The sequence below is a fragment of the Tachypleus tridentatus genome, chromosome 10 (assembly GCF_004210375.1).
Source record: "Tachypleus tridentatus isolate NWPU-2018 chromosome 10, ASM421037v1, whole genome shotgun sequence".
NCBI lineage: Eukaryota > Metazoa > Arthropoda > Merostomata > Xiphosura > Limulidae > Tachypleus > Tachypleus tridentatus.
The window spans coordinates 154256073-154272115 of record NC_134834.1 but is presented as its reverse complement, the minus strand read 5'-3'; the positions used below and the strand labels follow the sequence as shown (position 1 = coordinate 154272115).

General features: G+C 33.0%; 1 protein-coding gene across 10 annotated transcripts in view; it reads right to left on the bottom strand.

Annotated features, from left to right (window-relative positions):
• LOC143230676 (uncharacterized) overlaps positions 1 to 16043 on the bottom strand; it is an 88741-nt gene that overhangs the window by 38695 nt on the left and 34003 nt on the right. For all 10 annotated transcript variants that reach the window (XR_013016592.1, XR_013016591.1, XM_076464630.1 and 7 more), the window contains 3 exons: positions 10535 to 10631; positions 4820 to 4961; positions 1512 to 1599 (listed from right to left, as the gene is read on the bottom strand). Coding sequence is in view for 8 of the 10 variants with exons in the window: in XM_076464630.1 (XP_076320745.1) it covers positions 1512 to 1599; positions 4820 to 4961; positions 10535 to 10631 (327 nt within the window). In the remaining 2 variants the exon portion in view is untranslated. The remainder of the gene's footprint in view (positions 1 to 1511; positions 1600 to 4819; positions 4962 to 10534; positions 10632 to 16043) is intronic.

Sequence of the window (16043 nt, the reverse complement as noted above, 5' to 3'; positions counted from 1 at the left end):
ATGTTTTTTTGTTTAATAGAAGGAGGTCTATCAACCTTCATGCATCCTGCATGGGTTGATTAGGTAGGTCTCTGTCTGTGGATGAAGATTCCAGCAACTGAGAGCATAAACAAAAAATTGTTATATATCTGGGACTCATGGAAATGCCTGAACCTGAAGCCAAAGTAATTGGACCCAGGGAGCCACCAGAAGAAGTGGTGGGGACAAAGAAGAGAGTAGATGTAGATTTGTCAACTCTTTTAACCTACATTGACTGTGGCAGGTGAGCATGGCAATGGAAGCATCACAATCAAAACATTAGTAGGCAACATATTTCCATCTTTGCAAGTGGACATTTGGTGCACCACATAAATGCCTTGGCTGGAGAAACCAGTGAGGATATCCAAATCAGGAATATTCTTCAAGTCCCTCTCCACAATAACTCTGCTTGAGGAATTAGGGTAATATGGGGTGTAACCATGACGGGTATATTCCAAATATGCTTTGAATTCAGAAGGAGTTTAGTGTGTTGTGGTAAGGATGTTTTTCACCAAAATGTCTCCAGAGAACAACTTTTTTTCTGACAGTAAACCCCTCTAATCCCTTTCGAAAAAAAACTGAGACACCTGCCCTTAGGATTTCTCGTATAATGAATGCAAAATGAGAAATCTAGGTACAGATGGGGATTTTTTAATCCATTTATAACTGTTTACTGATTATTGTTTTTTTTCTTAAATTCTATTTTTCATTAATGAGGGTATCCATAATATATTAGGAAGATTTCAATGCCTACTGTTCCCACCCACCAGAGCTGTAGAAAGGGCCGCACTACAATGCCAAACAAGGACATTCCAGCAACAACAGGATTTCATGAGCACTATATACAAACAATGGTACTTGGTTGACCCCAGCCCAAGTTGACCAGCCGAATGAACATAAAGAGGCCGCCCCAAGGCTGTTCTTCGACAGGAATTCAAAGCCAAAGTGGTGTGTTAGGATTGGACTCCTCAACCACTAATATCATCTCCTCCCCTTCTCAGGTTGCCAAGCATTTGCAAAACATGGGTGAATTCTGTACTTTCAGTTTAGGTCCTCTGTGAGGTCCCCTCACCAAGTACAGGAATCCACCTCAAGGGATTCAATCAGCTATAGATTTCCACTCATGGTCCTTGTATTTAATCCCACTGTCAATCACAGAATTAATATTTCATCAAAATGTAACAAAGCAAGTTTTTCTAAATGTATACCATATTTTCTTAACACATTCCTACAGACTGTTAATACACAAAATCATGATACTAATATCCATCTCAACACAACATTATTATAGTAACCAAATTTATCTCAATAACCTGCATAAACCTCAAATTACATGGTCATACTTATCTAAATGAATATTCTGAAGTAACTGTGTGATGGCAAATTTATTTCCAAAATAGCAGTTTTCAACTGTGTAGCTAATATGTGTTAAATCTTTAATGTTACTTTATAAGAAAACTGATGATATGAAAAAAACTATGTTCCTGACATACCATTTTCTACATCAGAAATTTCCAAGTGAAGACTGGAAATTAGTATTCCAACATTCTGAGATCTCTTCTGATCTAATAATTTTGCTACCTGTAATGCAAAATAAAATCAAGACTGATGGACTTCAAAATACAAAAACGTAATGCATTTTTACAAATAATATTAAAACAGGTGAGCTTCAAAATACAAAAAATGTGTTTTCTAAATAATATGAAGAGATAGGAACTTCAAAATACAAAAAGAAAAGGTTTTTCTAAACATTATCAAAACTAAGGGCCTTAAAAATGTAAAAAATAATGTTTTTAAACAATATCAAGAGAGGAGGACGACTTCAACATAAATATAACTGTATATCAGTTTATAAAATATGGAAGTTAAAATAAAACAAATAATGTTTTTTCTAATTTCATGTTTAATTTGAAATAAAATACATATACTGTCACGAAATCCATTTTTCTACTGAATAAAAATTAGATATTTTATATTTTCAATTAATATTTTAAACTATAAAGAAATCTGTTACTCAAACTATACTATAAAAACATCAGTAAGTTATTTAAAGTTAGAGAGATAGCTATTACATGAAAACAGCGTCCAAAGTATACCAGCGAACTGTTTAAGCAAGAAAGGTAACCGATTCATGAAAAAATCACACCTTCAGTGTTTCAGTTAACTCTGCAGATTGAAAAGTGATCAGTTTCATAAAAATATGGCAGTTAACTGTTCATGTTAGAAAAATCAATTGAATGCATAGATTTGAAGGAAATAAGTTTCATAAAAAAACAACTTCAGAGCAAAAGAATCCTATTACGATTAGAATGATATCACTTACATAAACACCACACGAACTTCAGAAAACAAGGTAACTTTACAAATTAGGCAGAAGTCTTGACAATAACAGCAGAACACATGCAACTTGAACAGCTGCCTTATCTTACTGTCATTAGAAATATATAACATTTTAGTATTATAAGGTCATTTATTTCTAGTATTAATATGTCCTTTATACATTAGTATGCACTACAGAATTTAAATACTTATCTTACTAGTTAGGTTATCACTGCTGTAACTGAAACATCACAAAGTACACACATGAAAACAAGTAGAGTCAAAATCTGCTTCACCTTTGAAATGTTTGTTCAAGTAAATATAGAAAGATGACCTTGCTCAGCAAAACTGACAACACCAAGATGACAAGTTAATTAAATTCACTCAGTTAGTGTACATCAAACCATCACAACTAGTTAAGGTGAATTTACTCTGTCAAGATGCATCATCACAGCTAGGCCAAGTTAAGGTGATTTCCCTCAATCAAATTATACCACTATCATTAGGTCATGTTATGTCACTTTCATTCAGTGACAATATACTTTGTCACTAGATCCAGTTAACTCTTTGACCAGGTCTATATGACTGACCACATAGCCTCTTTATATTTGCTTAGTCTTTTTGATTTAATTCTTCTAACTTTCAATATAATGTTTACATCTTTACAAAATTTGGCAATATTTCACTTAATATTACAAGTCTTTAACATACAAAAATTCAAATTTTTAGTGAAGTATTTCTATTAATATAAAAATTTGTCTATAAAAATATTGAGTATTTATTTTGAATAATCCATCTACAAAGTAATTTTCATGTTAAAATTAAATACTTTTCCTGATCTCAAAAACCTTAAACTTCTTCTGTGTAATCTCTAAGACCTCTTAAATACACTTCACACCTCTTTTTCAGTAAAATTTGATAATTTACGTTTTCCATAACCTATCTCAAAACAGAAATGGTAAACCTGACTGTCCTTGGAACCACCAAAAAAATCAAAACAAATCTAAACTATCCTTTTATTCTATTATAAATTCATACTGTAACATAAAACCACATGCATTTAACCTAATTATCTGCAAGTTTGTAACAAAATACAACTATTTATAATTAAATTGTATTGTTTTATTGCCCTTTGAACTATGACTTAACTAGTGTTTGCAAGCTTGTAAGTTGTAAATCACTTGGGGTATGTGCAGCTCACATTAAACTAGCAAATTACATTACTCACAAACTGCCACAACTAGTACATGCACCTTGTGTGAATGTCTCATGAAACATTTTTTATATTATTATTAATGTTACTATTAACTAATCTAAAAATATCTATTTTTACATTTTAGTTGCTTTTATACAGAAAGGATAAACGTGAAAAACAAGAAATAAAATACTTATCAAATCTTTTTTCTTGCTCTCGATTAACAAAGAGAGTTAACCCTAATCATTTATACCACTCATAGTATTGCAATTACTAATTTGTATTTAATTGAATAATGCTCAAAACAATATAGAATAGTAACCTGCAAAGTAGGTAATAGTTAATACAAATTCATCCAAGTTAGTCGTTAACTTTCTAATGGGAACAATGTTCGTAGACTGAGAGAAACTGACATTTAACCATTTGGAACATAATATTATACAACATGCCATTTGATAGATAAAAAACCTTGAGTTTCTATTAATTATATATATTATCTATAACCAAACGTAAGAGTGAACTATAAACAAATTATGAAAAGAATGTGACAGATGGGTGTGGCAGGAGGGATATGATTTTATATTCGATAGCTCCATAACCAAACAAAGTTGAAGACTATAATAAAGATGGTTTATCTGAACAATAATGAATTTACAAAGGGTAATTTACATTTGGTTTTATACTTTTTTCAATGAATAGTGGATAAAATAAGGATGATGACATGTTAAGAGAAAATGTGACGTGTGTCACACTAGGAAAAATATTGCCTTGTAGAACTAAGGGCTTAAAACTCGTATAATATTAAAATATGCACTATTAGCATAGAGTTTATACTACTATAATTGAAATGTCATAAAAGAAAGTAGTTCAATAAATTTTGAATGTAAGATGCTAATACTTTGTGTCATGACAGTAAAAAATACATTGTAGGGATAGGGTTAAAGTGACTTCACTCAGTTAAAATACACCACAAACACTTAGTCAATTCTGACCCTTAAAGGCTTTGGTTTTCCTTACATCTTTATGAACTTAACATTTTGATAATTAAATTAATATGCACATAAAAATTGTGTATATTAATTTATATAACTAATAGTATTACAATAATTCAGTAATTACATAACACTACAGTGTAGTAACATCACTGTATTCAAATAATTCTCCTAATATTAGAGCAATATGTACAATGTCCTAATATTAGTGCAGTATGTACAATGTCATGAGCTGCAATCTTACTTTAGCATCATATTTCAAATATCAATAATTCTTTGAAAATACATAACTAACCTGCTTGGACTTGGTTTTTAAATTTTTAGTTTTTGTTGAAGTTTTCTTTTCCCTAACTTGTCGAGAAAAAAGGGCTGTAAACTCATCCCAGTTCTCAAGACCAATCTCTTCCAAAATTTCCCAAAAACAAGATTTCTGGTTCCTTAAAAAAAAAAGCCATAAATATTTTACAATTCCAAACAATGTTCTTGTCCAAGCTAGAATACACAAAACTATAATGTAGAAAGAGTTAATACAAATATGGAGATTACATAAAAATCCTAGTACAATGTGTAAAGAGCAAGAGAGCAATTATGTTGATTAAAGAAAATTTTTCCAGTAATATTAAAGAGACTCAATAAATATCAACATTTGAAGTTATAGATCAAATTACCAATCTATGGAAATTTTACTTATATGAAAGACATAATTCTGAGGAACAAATGAAATTAGTTTACTTATTGTAAGCAAATCTTTTCAATTATTAAACCTGATGGAAAACCCAATAAAAGGAACAAACTACTGGAAAATTAGAAATTAAAGAAACTAGTTTTGATACATTTGTGAATCCTCTTCAGTCTCATGTCGCCTTCTGGTACAAAAGCCGATCAACAAACTATACGACTCTAAAACTTAAATTCTGTTAAAGGCACATGCAGACAGAATGCTGTTTAACTTGAAGTGACCTTAGGAGGTGTTAAAATTATGCAACATTTGACAGTTATTATTTTTATTTAGTTATTCATTTTGTATAAAATTCTCGATGAGTTCCAATCAATTTGATTGTCAGAATCTCTCATATGGGATGTTTTTTAAAAAGTTCTTTCAGTTTAACCAATGTAATATTTTTTACAAGAAAGATTATGCTTTCTGACCAACTGTTTACTAGTTTTCTTGCCAGAAAACAATGTGAGACTGAAAGAAATGCAAAAATGTGTCAAAAAATTGTGTCACTAATTTAGTCTTCTGATAGGTTATCCATTTTGATTTTTTGCTAATTGCTACACACAATATTACATGATTTAATGCAGCCTTACAACAGTTCAAATTTATGTGCAGTGTCCTAAAACAACCTCATGACAGTGTTATCACATGTTCAGAGCCATAATATCAAATGACTATTGTTTTAAGTATAAATGATAAAAGATACCAGTTCACCAACTTAAAACTAGTTCACATCAAAACAGTTTTTGTTCAAGTAACTGAGTATATAATTATCATCTAGACCATTACTACATCTGTCATTTCCAAGCTACCCTTAAGAGTCCTGATATCAAGTGAAAGACCTCGTTGGCACTAGATATAACAGATATACTATGGTTCCACATTAATCCATTCTTCTTTACCTTGCTTACAAATTCTTACAACTCTTTATAGGTTATTAGTGTTACTAAATTTTATCACAGGTCCAAAGTTATGATATAAGACAAAGATCTTATGCTATATATCAATCTTTTAGCAAGTTGATCAAAGGTCTTAAGTCTTAATATGAACAATAAAATAGCTTGAAGTCTGGTAAACAATCATATGTGTATTCCCCTCATAACAGTAGAGAATGGTATGTTCTACAGAAATGACCCATCCTGTTCAAAATGGTGTGAATTGGCCAGCAGATGGTATGGTTCTTGATTCCTGAGAAATTTAAAGCAGTAACAGACAAGGTATTTCATTGTAAGGATATGGTATGGTAAAGATACAACTTCATAAACAATATGAAGTATGGGTGCATTTTCCTCAGTGCGTCACTGGGACAACAGCAGACCTGGCTAATGAGTGAATTCTTGCAGTCTCAAGCATTTACAGACAGTAGTTGGTGAATATATAAATCATCATCAGAAAGTGTAAATCAGGTTGCAGGAAGATGCTGAAGTAATAGAACAGATGATACATTTTGCATTTTATGAGAAGAAACAGGCAATCATATATAGAAAAGATCAATGCAGACTTCAACATTGATAGCTACAGATGTGTTTATGAAAACCATGTGCAAGGAGCTGAAAAATATGTGCATTCAAAGTAGAGTGGCAATCTATAAATCACTTGTGACTGAAAATAACTGCTAAATCTGTGGTGTCATGAATTAAGATTGGAACACTGAACACTGAAAGAATGTAATATAGACTAACTATGACAGTAGATCTAAAGGCAAGGAAATCCTCTGAAGCACTGGACCCCACCTACTTTGTGTGTACTATTCAGGCTCTTGGTCTGGGTTATTGTTTGTATGAGACAGCTCATTTTATCATCCAGATGGGTCATGTAATGTTGTGGCATGCCTTAAAATCATCTCTGACTAGGTGTATCTAACAATACACATTAAACTATATCATTACTTAACTGCATGTACAACAGTATAATTATAGAACAATGTGAATTTGGTGTAGTTAGTCACTAACATTGTTACTGTTTCCTTCTTATTGTTGAGAAAATAATTTCTATAATTTGCATAACTTGAAGGAGGAAATGTTTTTTTCATTTTTTATTGTTAAGATGGCATTATAGTCCTCAATAAGAACCACACCCCTTTCAACATTGTCATTTACTATATTCAAGTGTTCTGTTTGTAGTGCCTCCCTAAAGTGTATTGTGTTTTTGTGATGAAATCTTCAAAAAACATGCCCTCAGATTTCCTGATAATCATCTCAATGTACTTTAGAAGTTCATCTGTGCCTTCTTTCTCATTTACTGCCTTTACCATTGCTCATTTTGTTTCTGTGAATACAACTGAAGCAAAGAATGCCAAACCAATGAGTTCATGAACAGCATGAATTCACCAAATATTTGCCATGCAAATTTTAAGACAGCAGAATTTACCTTCTTATACTTAAAGTATTGTGGGAAGTTAAGATCATTGCAAGAAGCAGATGTCACGAAGTCCTCTTTCCTCACAGCAAAGTGAGCTTAAACTGCCTCATAAATATCCAGACCTTGAGGACATATAATGCTTTGACTAGTTATCATGCATGATGCAGTGCTTCAGATGCTACAAATCACACTCCATGATGAAAGAAGCCACCAAAAAAGGTTATGGCTATTCAAAAAGCTCTTGATAATCATCTCTAGATTACTTGGAATGAAGTTTTCTTGTAGAAATTCTGGAAACTACTGTGATGCAATACAGAATATTCCAGATACAAAAAGTGACAGCACAGATCATATATATATATATATATATTAAATGTTCTTGAACATTTGGAACAATGTGGAATACTCTGGAATATTCCAGGACATGCTACAATATTCTAGAATATAAGAGAAAACTTAATATACCAGAACATTTCAGAATAATCTAGAACCTCCCAAAGTTTAAAACATTCAGAGTTTTCAAATGAAATGTAAGCTACAAGATAAAATTTCAACTACTTTAAACAACCCCCAAATGTTATGCAATATGGATAAAATTTTGAGTGATTTCTTTGTATATTGGAATAAAATGCAGGATGATGAGAGTGTTATAATCAAAACTATAAAATTCAGAACCACCTTACTCCATAGTAATGACTGACTACTGTGCAGCTTTTAATGTTATGCTGGAGTATTCTAACAGAGATTGAGGTGTCTTTCTTAGAAACTAGAAAACATATATATGAAGCCACACTTTCACAGCATTAAATCACCAAAATTTTTCTAATGCAAAAGCAATTAAAAAAAAAGAAGTTAAATTCTATGTCATACTGAGGTGTTTGTTAGTTTGTAATTAAGCACAAAGTTACACAATGAGCTATTTGTGCTCTGCTCACCACAGGCATCGAAATCCAGATTATAGCATTGTAAGTCTGCAGACTAGAGGGCATGTGGTGAGATGAAATAAGCATCTTATTACACTAACAAAATATATAACATTTACAAACTAAACTACAGTTTATCCTTGAAGCTGAAAAACTTACAATAGTTAACTCTCCCAACCTCATGCCATAAAAATACAGGGGTGAATTCAGCCTTTAATGCTGATACAGGAAGTGGCAGCCCTTTGACAGAATTCAATGGACAGCATGAATGATAAAGGTGTTTTGTTTTTTGTTGTTTTTTTAGAGGGAGGAACAGAACCCAATTTCAAATTTTCTGTAGCTTGCAATAAATTCCTAAAACAGGCTTACTATTTCACAACATAATTAATACCGTATTTTCTGCCTAATAAGCCAAATTTCTGACCCTAAATTTTGGACCTGATTTTTGGGGGTCGGCTTATTGGCCGATCACTCCTTTTGGAAATTTCTTCTTCTTAGGAAATGTTTTTCTTTTGAAAATTACCATAGGCGGTAATTTTGTCCCATCAGCAAAGCACGTTAAGACTACAGTGAAACGTTGTTTCTGGAATCTCATTGGTTACCTAATTACAGTGAGTGGAGCCAATAACGAATGACATATTGATTCCATCTCTGTCTCAATACGACATGTTCTGCTTTACTACAGAACGCCAATGATCACACACAACATGCATGCTGACGCTGAAACGAGACTAAGAAATCATTTTGAAGAAACTTGTCACTTCTTAAAAATGGCTTCGGCTTATTGGGCAGTAATAAGCAAAAACCCTCATTTTCAGAGCTGAAAATTGGCCTCGGCTTATTCGGCGATTCGGCTTATTAACCAGAAAATACGGTAGTCCTTTATGATACTTGTTTCAATATATTCATTACATTATGAAGGGAATGCTCAAGCATACTTTCTTTAAATTTTGTTTCTCTGAATGAGATTTCTAGAAGCCTTAACACAATACCAATTTAAATGAATAACTTATCAGGATAACCCCACACACAATCACCTTATATAAATCTTAACCCATTCATTGCAACTTGAACGTATATTTCCTAGTGCAGTGAGAAATATACATCCTGGCCAGAGTGAAAGAGTTAAGAAAAGCCATAATAATCAATTTGCATTCATGAATGTTACTTTTTCCACATAAAACTGAAACTAATAAAAAAATTCCCTTGAATAACTGTATCCATCTCTCTTTGAATTAAATGTTTTATTTTTATGTTCCCCTCAAATTAATCTAAAAATTTATATGTTGAATTGTTTGAACTGTTGAAAATTTCAACTCCAGTTATTAAACATGCACAATGGAGAATATTGTGTATATTTTCAAATGTGTCCAGTGACTCAATTAAGGTATTTTCATCAATCTGGAGCCAACATATTTTAGTTCTAAACAAACAACTAGATTTACAAGTGCTGGTGATAAAGTCTACCTCACTGATTATCATGGAAGTGAATGTAGTCCATTTGTAACCCAGGTGATAATGCACTTCCTGTTTAACTTGCATAGACAGTCACAACTAATACAGAAAGCAAAGAAAGAAAAATAATAATGCAAGCTTATTTGCATTGTTATTTTGCAGTAAATTGTTTAGATTTGTTTTAAAAGTAAATCTGATTACCGCAAATTTGGCATTAGTGTGTCTATACCTGAAATATTCTTGGGTCTAATGTATACTTACACTCTGAAGGTACAAATATTTCAATAAATATATAACTTTTAAAAAAACTGTAAATCATGTGGAATTTTTCTGTAATACCACATTCCAAAAAATTACATCTAAAATGTATTGACTACAAACATTACTGAAAGTTTAAATATTGTCTGCAGCATTAGTAGCAGAGAAACAACAATATTTCAGTTAGTATTTTGTAATTTGTCTCTGATGAGTCAAATTTTAACATCAAATATAAGCAATATATTTGGCATTTACCAATAATTTCTTATCTCAATAAAAATATCGTTTCACAAACCTTGAATCAGCAAGTTCTGGATCTTGGATGGAAACCTGAATTCTAGTCCAGTATAGGGGCTTCATTGGAGCAGCAGGAGTCACTGGTGGCTTCCTACCTGTTAGGAGCAAAATAAAAAGACATAAAGTAAGTCAACAGGAAATAATAAAATATAAGTTCAGGTAACTCTATGATTAACTGATCTGGAAATAAAACATGACATATAATGAAGACTGTAAAATTATCTCTTGTGTATGATTGTAACCTGGTACTCTATGAAAAGCATGAGCAATCATATTTTAATACTCTCTGCTAGTAATAGGTTTTTACATTTAGGGCTGGATGATTAACTTGATCACCTACATTCTACTAATGTCACAAAAATAACAAATTAATCAAAACTGTTTCAAGTTCTTACTGTTTTCAATTGCTCCAACTATCTGGTAATTGAAATACTGCCTTTATGATTTTTATTACTGTTTTCTCTTAATCTCAGTTTGTCTAGTTTAATCCATTAGGGTCACAATTAATCAATCAATTGGAATTAGGGTTTCCAGTTATTATTATTATTTTGATTATTTCAATTATCCAAAAAAACAAAATTTTGATAACTCTCTATCAGTAATGAGTGTCCATATTTGATACTCCATCAGTAATGAATGTCCATATTTTATACTATGTGCCAGAAATGAGTGATTCTATTTAATACTTTCTGTTAATACTGAATATCTATATTTGATTTTCTGCTAAGAATGAACATCCATACTTCTCTCAGATAGTTATGAGTATCCACATTTAATACTCTCTGTCAGTATTTTATTATTATATTTGATACTCTTTGCTAATATTGCAGGACTGTAATTGATAATCTATGTTTTAAAAGAATTATTTTACTTGATACTTTTTGTTATTAATATGTGATCCTATTTTAATACTTTGTGCCAGTAATGAGTAATTGTATTTCACACTCTCCTCATAATGAATGAATTTTATATACATAAACATTTAGATAAATACATAATCATTTAATGCATTTCTGTTCCTGGTTAATCATCTACAGTCATAACATGTACTGAAGAATAATTCATACTAAGATTTTTTTAAACTGAGAGTCCAGCACAAAATTCCCCAGCTCCCCATCTTCAGAGTCATGCTGGGTACCTAATAGAATGGTTTCTACTTTGTATTACATAATGAAACAACATGTAGATCACAGACTAATGTCTAACTTGTATTATGTTGTTAAATTTAACAGTACATCACAAACTGTGTACACTCACTTCATTTAAATAGTGACATATGAACTTCCAAACTTAACATCAAGTGTTTTGTTTCCTGAATTATTAACTAGGAAATAAAGTCAGTTCATAATTTATATACAAGACAATTTGACAAATTTGTTGCATATTTCTTTAGACACTTCTCACCTGTTGCTGTATTCTTGTACATAGGCATTATGCCTTCTCATGGTTTAGCTGATGTAATATTTAAGGTACGGCAAATGCATTCCTGAATACCATGTATTACAAGTTTCTATCCCTAGTAGCATCTCAGATCATTCTTAAAAAACAATAGCCATAAGAAGCTTAGAGACAGTATGATGTCTTTTTGTCATATATTGATAATTTACACTAAATAACAATCAATGCATTCTGAAATTATAAAATTATTTATTCATCAGACTATTGTTTGTTTGTTTTTGAATTTTGCACAAAGCTACACAAGGGATATCTGCACTAGCCGTCCCTAATTTAGCAGTGTAAGACCAGAGGGAAGGCAGCTAGTCATCACCACCCACCTCCAAGCCTTGGACTACTCTTTTACCAACAAATAGTTGGACTAACTGTAACATTATAATGCCCCCATGGCAGAAAAGGTGAGCATGTTTTGGTGTGACAGGGATTTGGACCTGCAACCCTCGAATTACGAGTTGAGTGCCTTAACCACCTGGCCATGCCGAACCTTCAGAGTAAATTAAATCATCATGATAAATGAATTCCAGTAAGTAGTCAATTTGAATCATGTTTCACAATTCATAGTGGTATATTCAAAGCATTTTGTCTTAGGGTTTCATCTGCAAATATTCATCATCTCATAAAAGCTGGTATTTATGTTTCTTAAAAATCCAAATCCTAAAATAGAACCTAAATGATATGAAAATATCACTCTGGCATCTTGCACAAATATTGAAAACACAAATGTGATGCCTAGAACAATAAGCCTGCTTAAAATAGTTAACATGTCCCATTCAAGACATTGTTTGGCATATATCTAGATAATTTTCTGAGTGAGATATACTACAAGCTAGACTCATTCTACAGAGAACAAAATACAAGGTTGTGGTATACAATTCATACATAATGGTTGTAAGATACTGATGGTCAAATAGAAATTTCACTACAACAGTGTAGTTTCTTACAGTAGCTTCAAGTTTATTACACTAAAGTTTGATGTTTAAGGGTAAATTTAACATTTTTCTTACTTAAAAGTGCATTTCAAATAAATATTCACTTCTCCACAGAGCTAATAGCTAATAACCTCACATCAATGCAAAAAAACGAGTATGCATGCACCAAAACCTTGAACAAAACACCCACTCTTACATATATATATTTCAGCATATTGCACTTTCTGATTCACTCAACATCAGACTACAGTCCTCTGCCAACAGGAGGGCATCACAAACTCAGTATACCCAATGAGCACTCTTACCTTAACAAAGACAAAAAAAAATACACCTGAAGAGGAAAAACAGGGTGAAAGGTGAGTATCAATCTGAAATACATTTTTAGATAAGAAAAATATTAACTTAAGAAATGCTACTCATCTCCCTATAAAAGTTACAGCTAGATATCTTATGAATATGAGACGAGAAGCTGGTATAGATAAAGAAATTAAAAAGGCTAGCTCCTTTCCAAAAAATATAGTATCCAAAAAGGAAAACTTCGGGTATGTATTACCTACTAGTAAAAGAAAGGGTATCTATCTAGTGGAGCATCAATTGGTGGTAGACTGAATCCATTTCATGCATTTATTCACCCAATTAAAGTGCTAGAGCAAAAGGTAGTGTCAAAAGAACCTCCTGCATGATACTAAAGTATCACACAGGTAGGTGGAATGTAAAGAATGCTCAGCCAGTATATCTCAGCCTCTAAGGAGGCTGGGAGAGAATAAAATGTGAAGTGCAACAAGGGTAATAAGTCGGGCCTTACACTGCAAGAGATGCACTTGTATGAAATACTTACCAGGATAAGTAGATGAAGAGAGGAACTATCCAAGACATGCATCCCATCCAGAATGCAAGACCAATACAGATGACATAATCATCATGAATGTTTCATGTCATAAGGTGATCTTCTAGGTAAACATCACAACCCAGCTTACAATCAAGGAATGCAACCACTCAGTTTCCTACCAATGACATTACACTGACACAAAGAGGGTGCTGGGAAAGAAAACAAGAAAGAGGAAATTGCATAGGCAACAATACTAGTGAAGTGCTTAGACTAATAGGAATAATATAACCTGCATATAGTTCCACACTATTAGAATATAGCCTGTTGGCACAAATATGGTTAGCAGGAACTAGCGAGGTATAAAGACAAAATCACATCTGATGTTGTAAATTTTTTTTAACCCTGAAGTGCGGCTTGAAAGGTAATGAACAAAACTCCCACTCTTACAAATATATATTAACATACTGCACCATTCTGCAATTCAATCAACATCAGATTACAGTTCTCTGCCAACAAGAGAGCAACACATCCATTCTCAGTAAAACCCCAATGTTGAACCAGTCTTGTAGAAAACCCTCATGGAAAGTGAAGTATCCTCTGTCACACAACACAAGCCACTTGGTGAGTTTGTCTCTATAAAATATAAAAGAATACTAACACTAAGAGTTAAGTAAAATAAAACAAAATCAAAAGGAAGGACTGCATTAAAAACAGCAAATCTAAACCCCTGACTGATGTTAGTTTGCTACAACCAAAAACAAGCTGAAACAAAGATTAAAAAAATGCTGCATCAATTGAAAAGAACCCAGGTTGCAGGCTATACTGTGGGATATAGAATGCGCCCTAGGTTTTAGAGGTGACTAAGGAAGTAGGACCCACATTGCAGTGGGGATACACCATCTATAAGTCTTAACCTCCATTAAACAGTCTCACAAATAAATTTGTGATTCACGAGACTCTATGTATAAGCTTTGAACTGCAGAGAGTCGCAATGCAGAGCTGAAGTCCCTGATGATGAATGGGGTCCAGCATCTCTAAAGCCGAGATCCTGGCAGAGCCATAGAACAGTGATCCATATCCTAATTTCAATCAAATAAAAGCATGATATATCTTTAGCATAAAACATTGATCTTCTCCACAAGTAGTGGAAGAGAGGACATGGAAGATGTTTGGTACTCTCGTACATTTGACCCATAGATGCTTCATGTGTGGTATAAAGATCAGCTTATAGTCAAAAATAAGCCCCAAGAACTTTGTTTCAAGGACCATGGGTAGCACAACTTCACCGATACAAGTTCAGGATCTGGGTGAATACCCCATTGTGGGCAAAAGTGCATGCAAATGGTTTTAGAGAGAAAGAAATTAAAACAGTTTGCTGTGGTCCATTTTAGTAAACAATTGAGGGCAGTCCGTAGCAGCCACTCAATACATCTCATGTTCAACAACTGGCATGAGATGTGAAAGTCGTTGACATAGAGCAGGTTTGCAACAGTAAGAGTGAGTTGTTCAGTAATGGCATTAATCTTTACACTGAAAAGTGTGACATTCAAAACACAGCCTTGAGGGACTCCAAGTTCCTGTAGAAAAGAATGGGAAAGTATCAAACCCACAAGAACTTGGAATCTCCTGTCCATTAAAAAATGTGTAATAAAAATGGACAAATGGCCATGTAACCCATGTAAATGGAGGTCTTGCAAAATGCCATACTTCTATGCTGTATCATAAGCCTTCTCAATGTCAAAGAATATTGATACACAATGCTATCGTTTGAGAAAGGCTTCTCTGATTAACATTTCAAGTCAAATCAGGTGGTCCATGGTGGAGTGCTGTCGTCAAAACCTACACTGGGTGGGCGAGAGAAGGTTGTTTGATTTGAGGAACCAAACAAGATGAGCATTAACCATCCTCTCTAAGGTCTTATAAAGACAGCTCATCAAAGCAACTGGACTGTAGTTTGAAGGAATCTTGGTATCCTTCCCAGGCTTAGAGAAAGGTAGGAGAATAGCCTAGTGCCAGGCGTCGGGAAAAACATTCTCCTGCCAGATCCAGTTAAAAACAATCAAAAGAATAGCAAGAGAAGCAGGAGATAGATGGCACAGCATTTCGTAGAGTACATCATCAGGTCTAACCAATGTACTGCCAGTTTGAGTTCCAACGGTGTAAAGGGACGATTATAATCACAGAGACAATCAGCTCAAAAGGAAAGAAGCAATCGTTCTGCCCATATTTTGATGGCTAAAGAGATGGGGATTAAGCAGAAGTGCTAAATACATAAAAAAAGCTTTTGCCAAAAG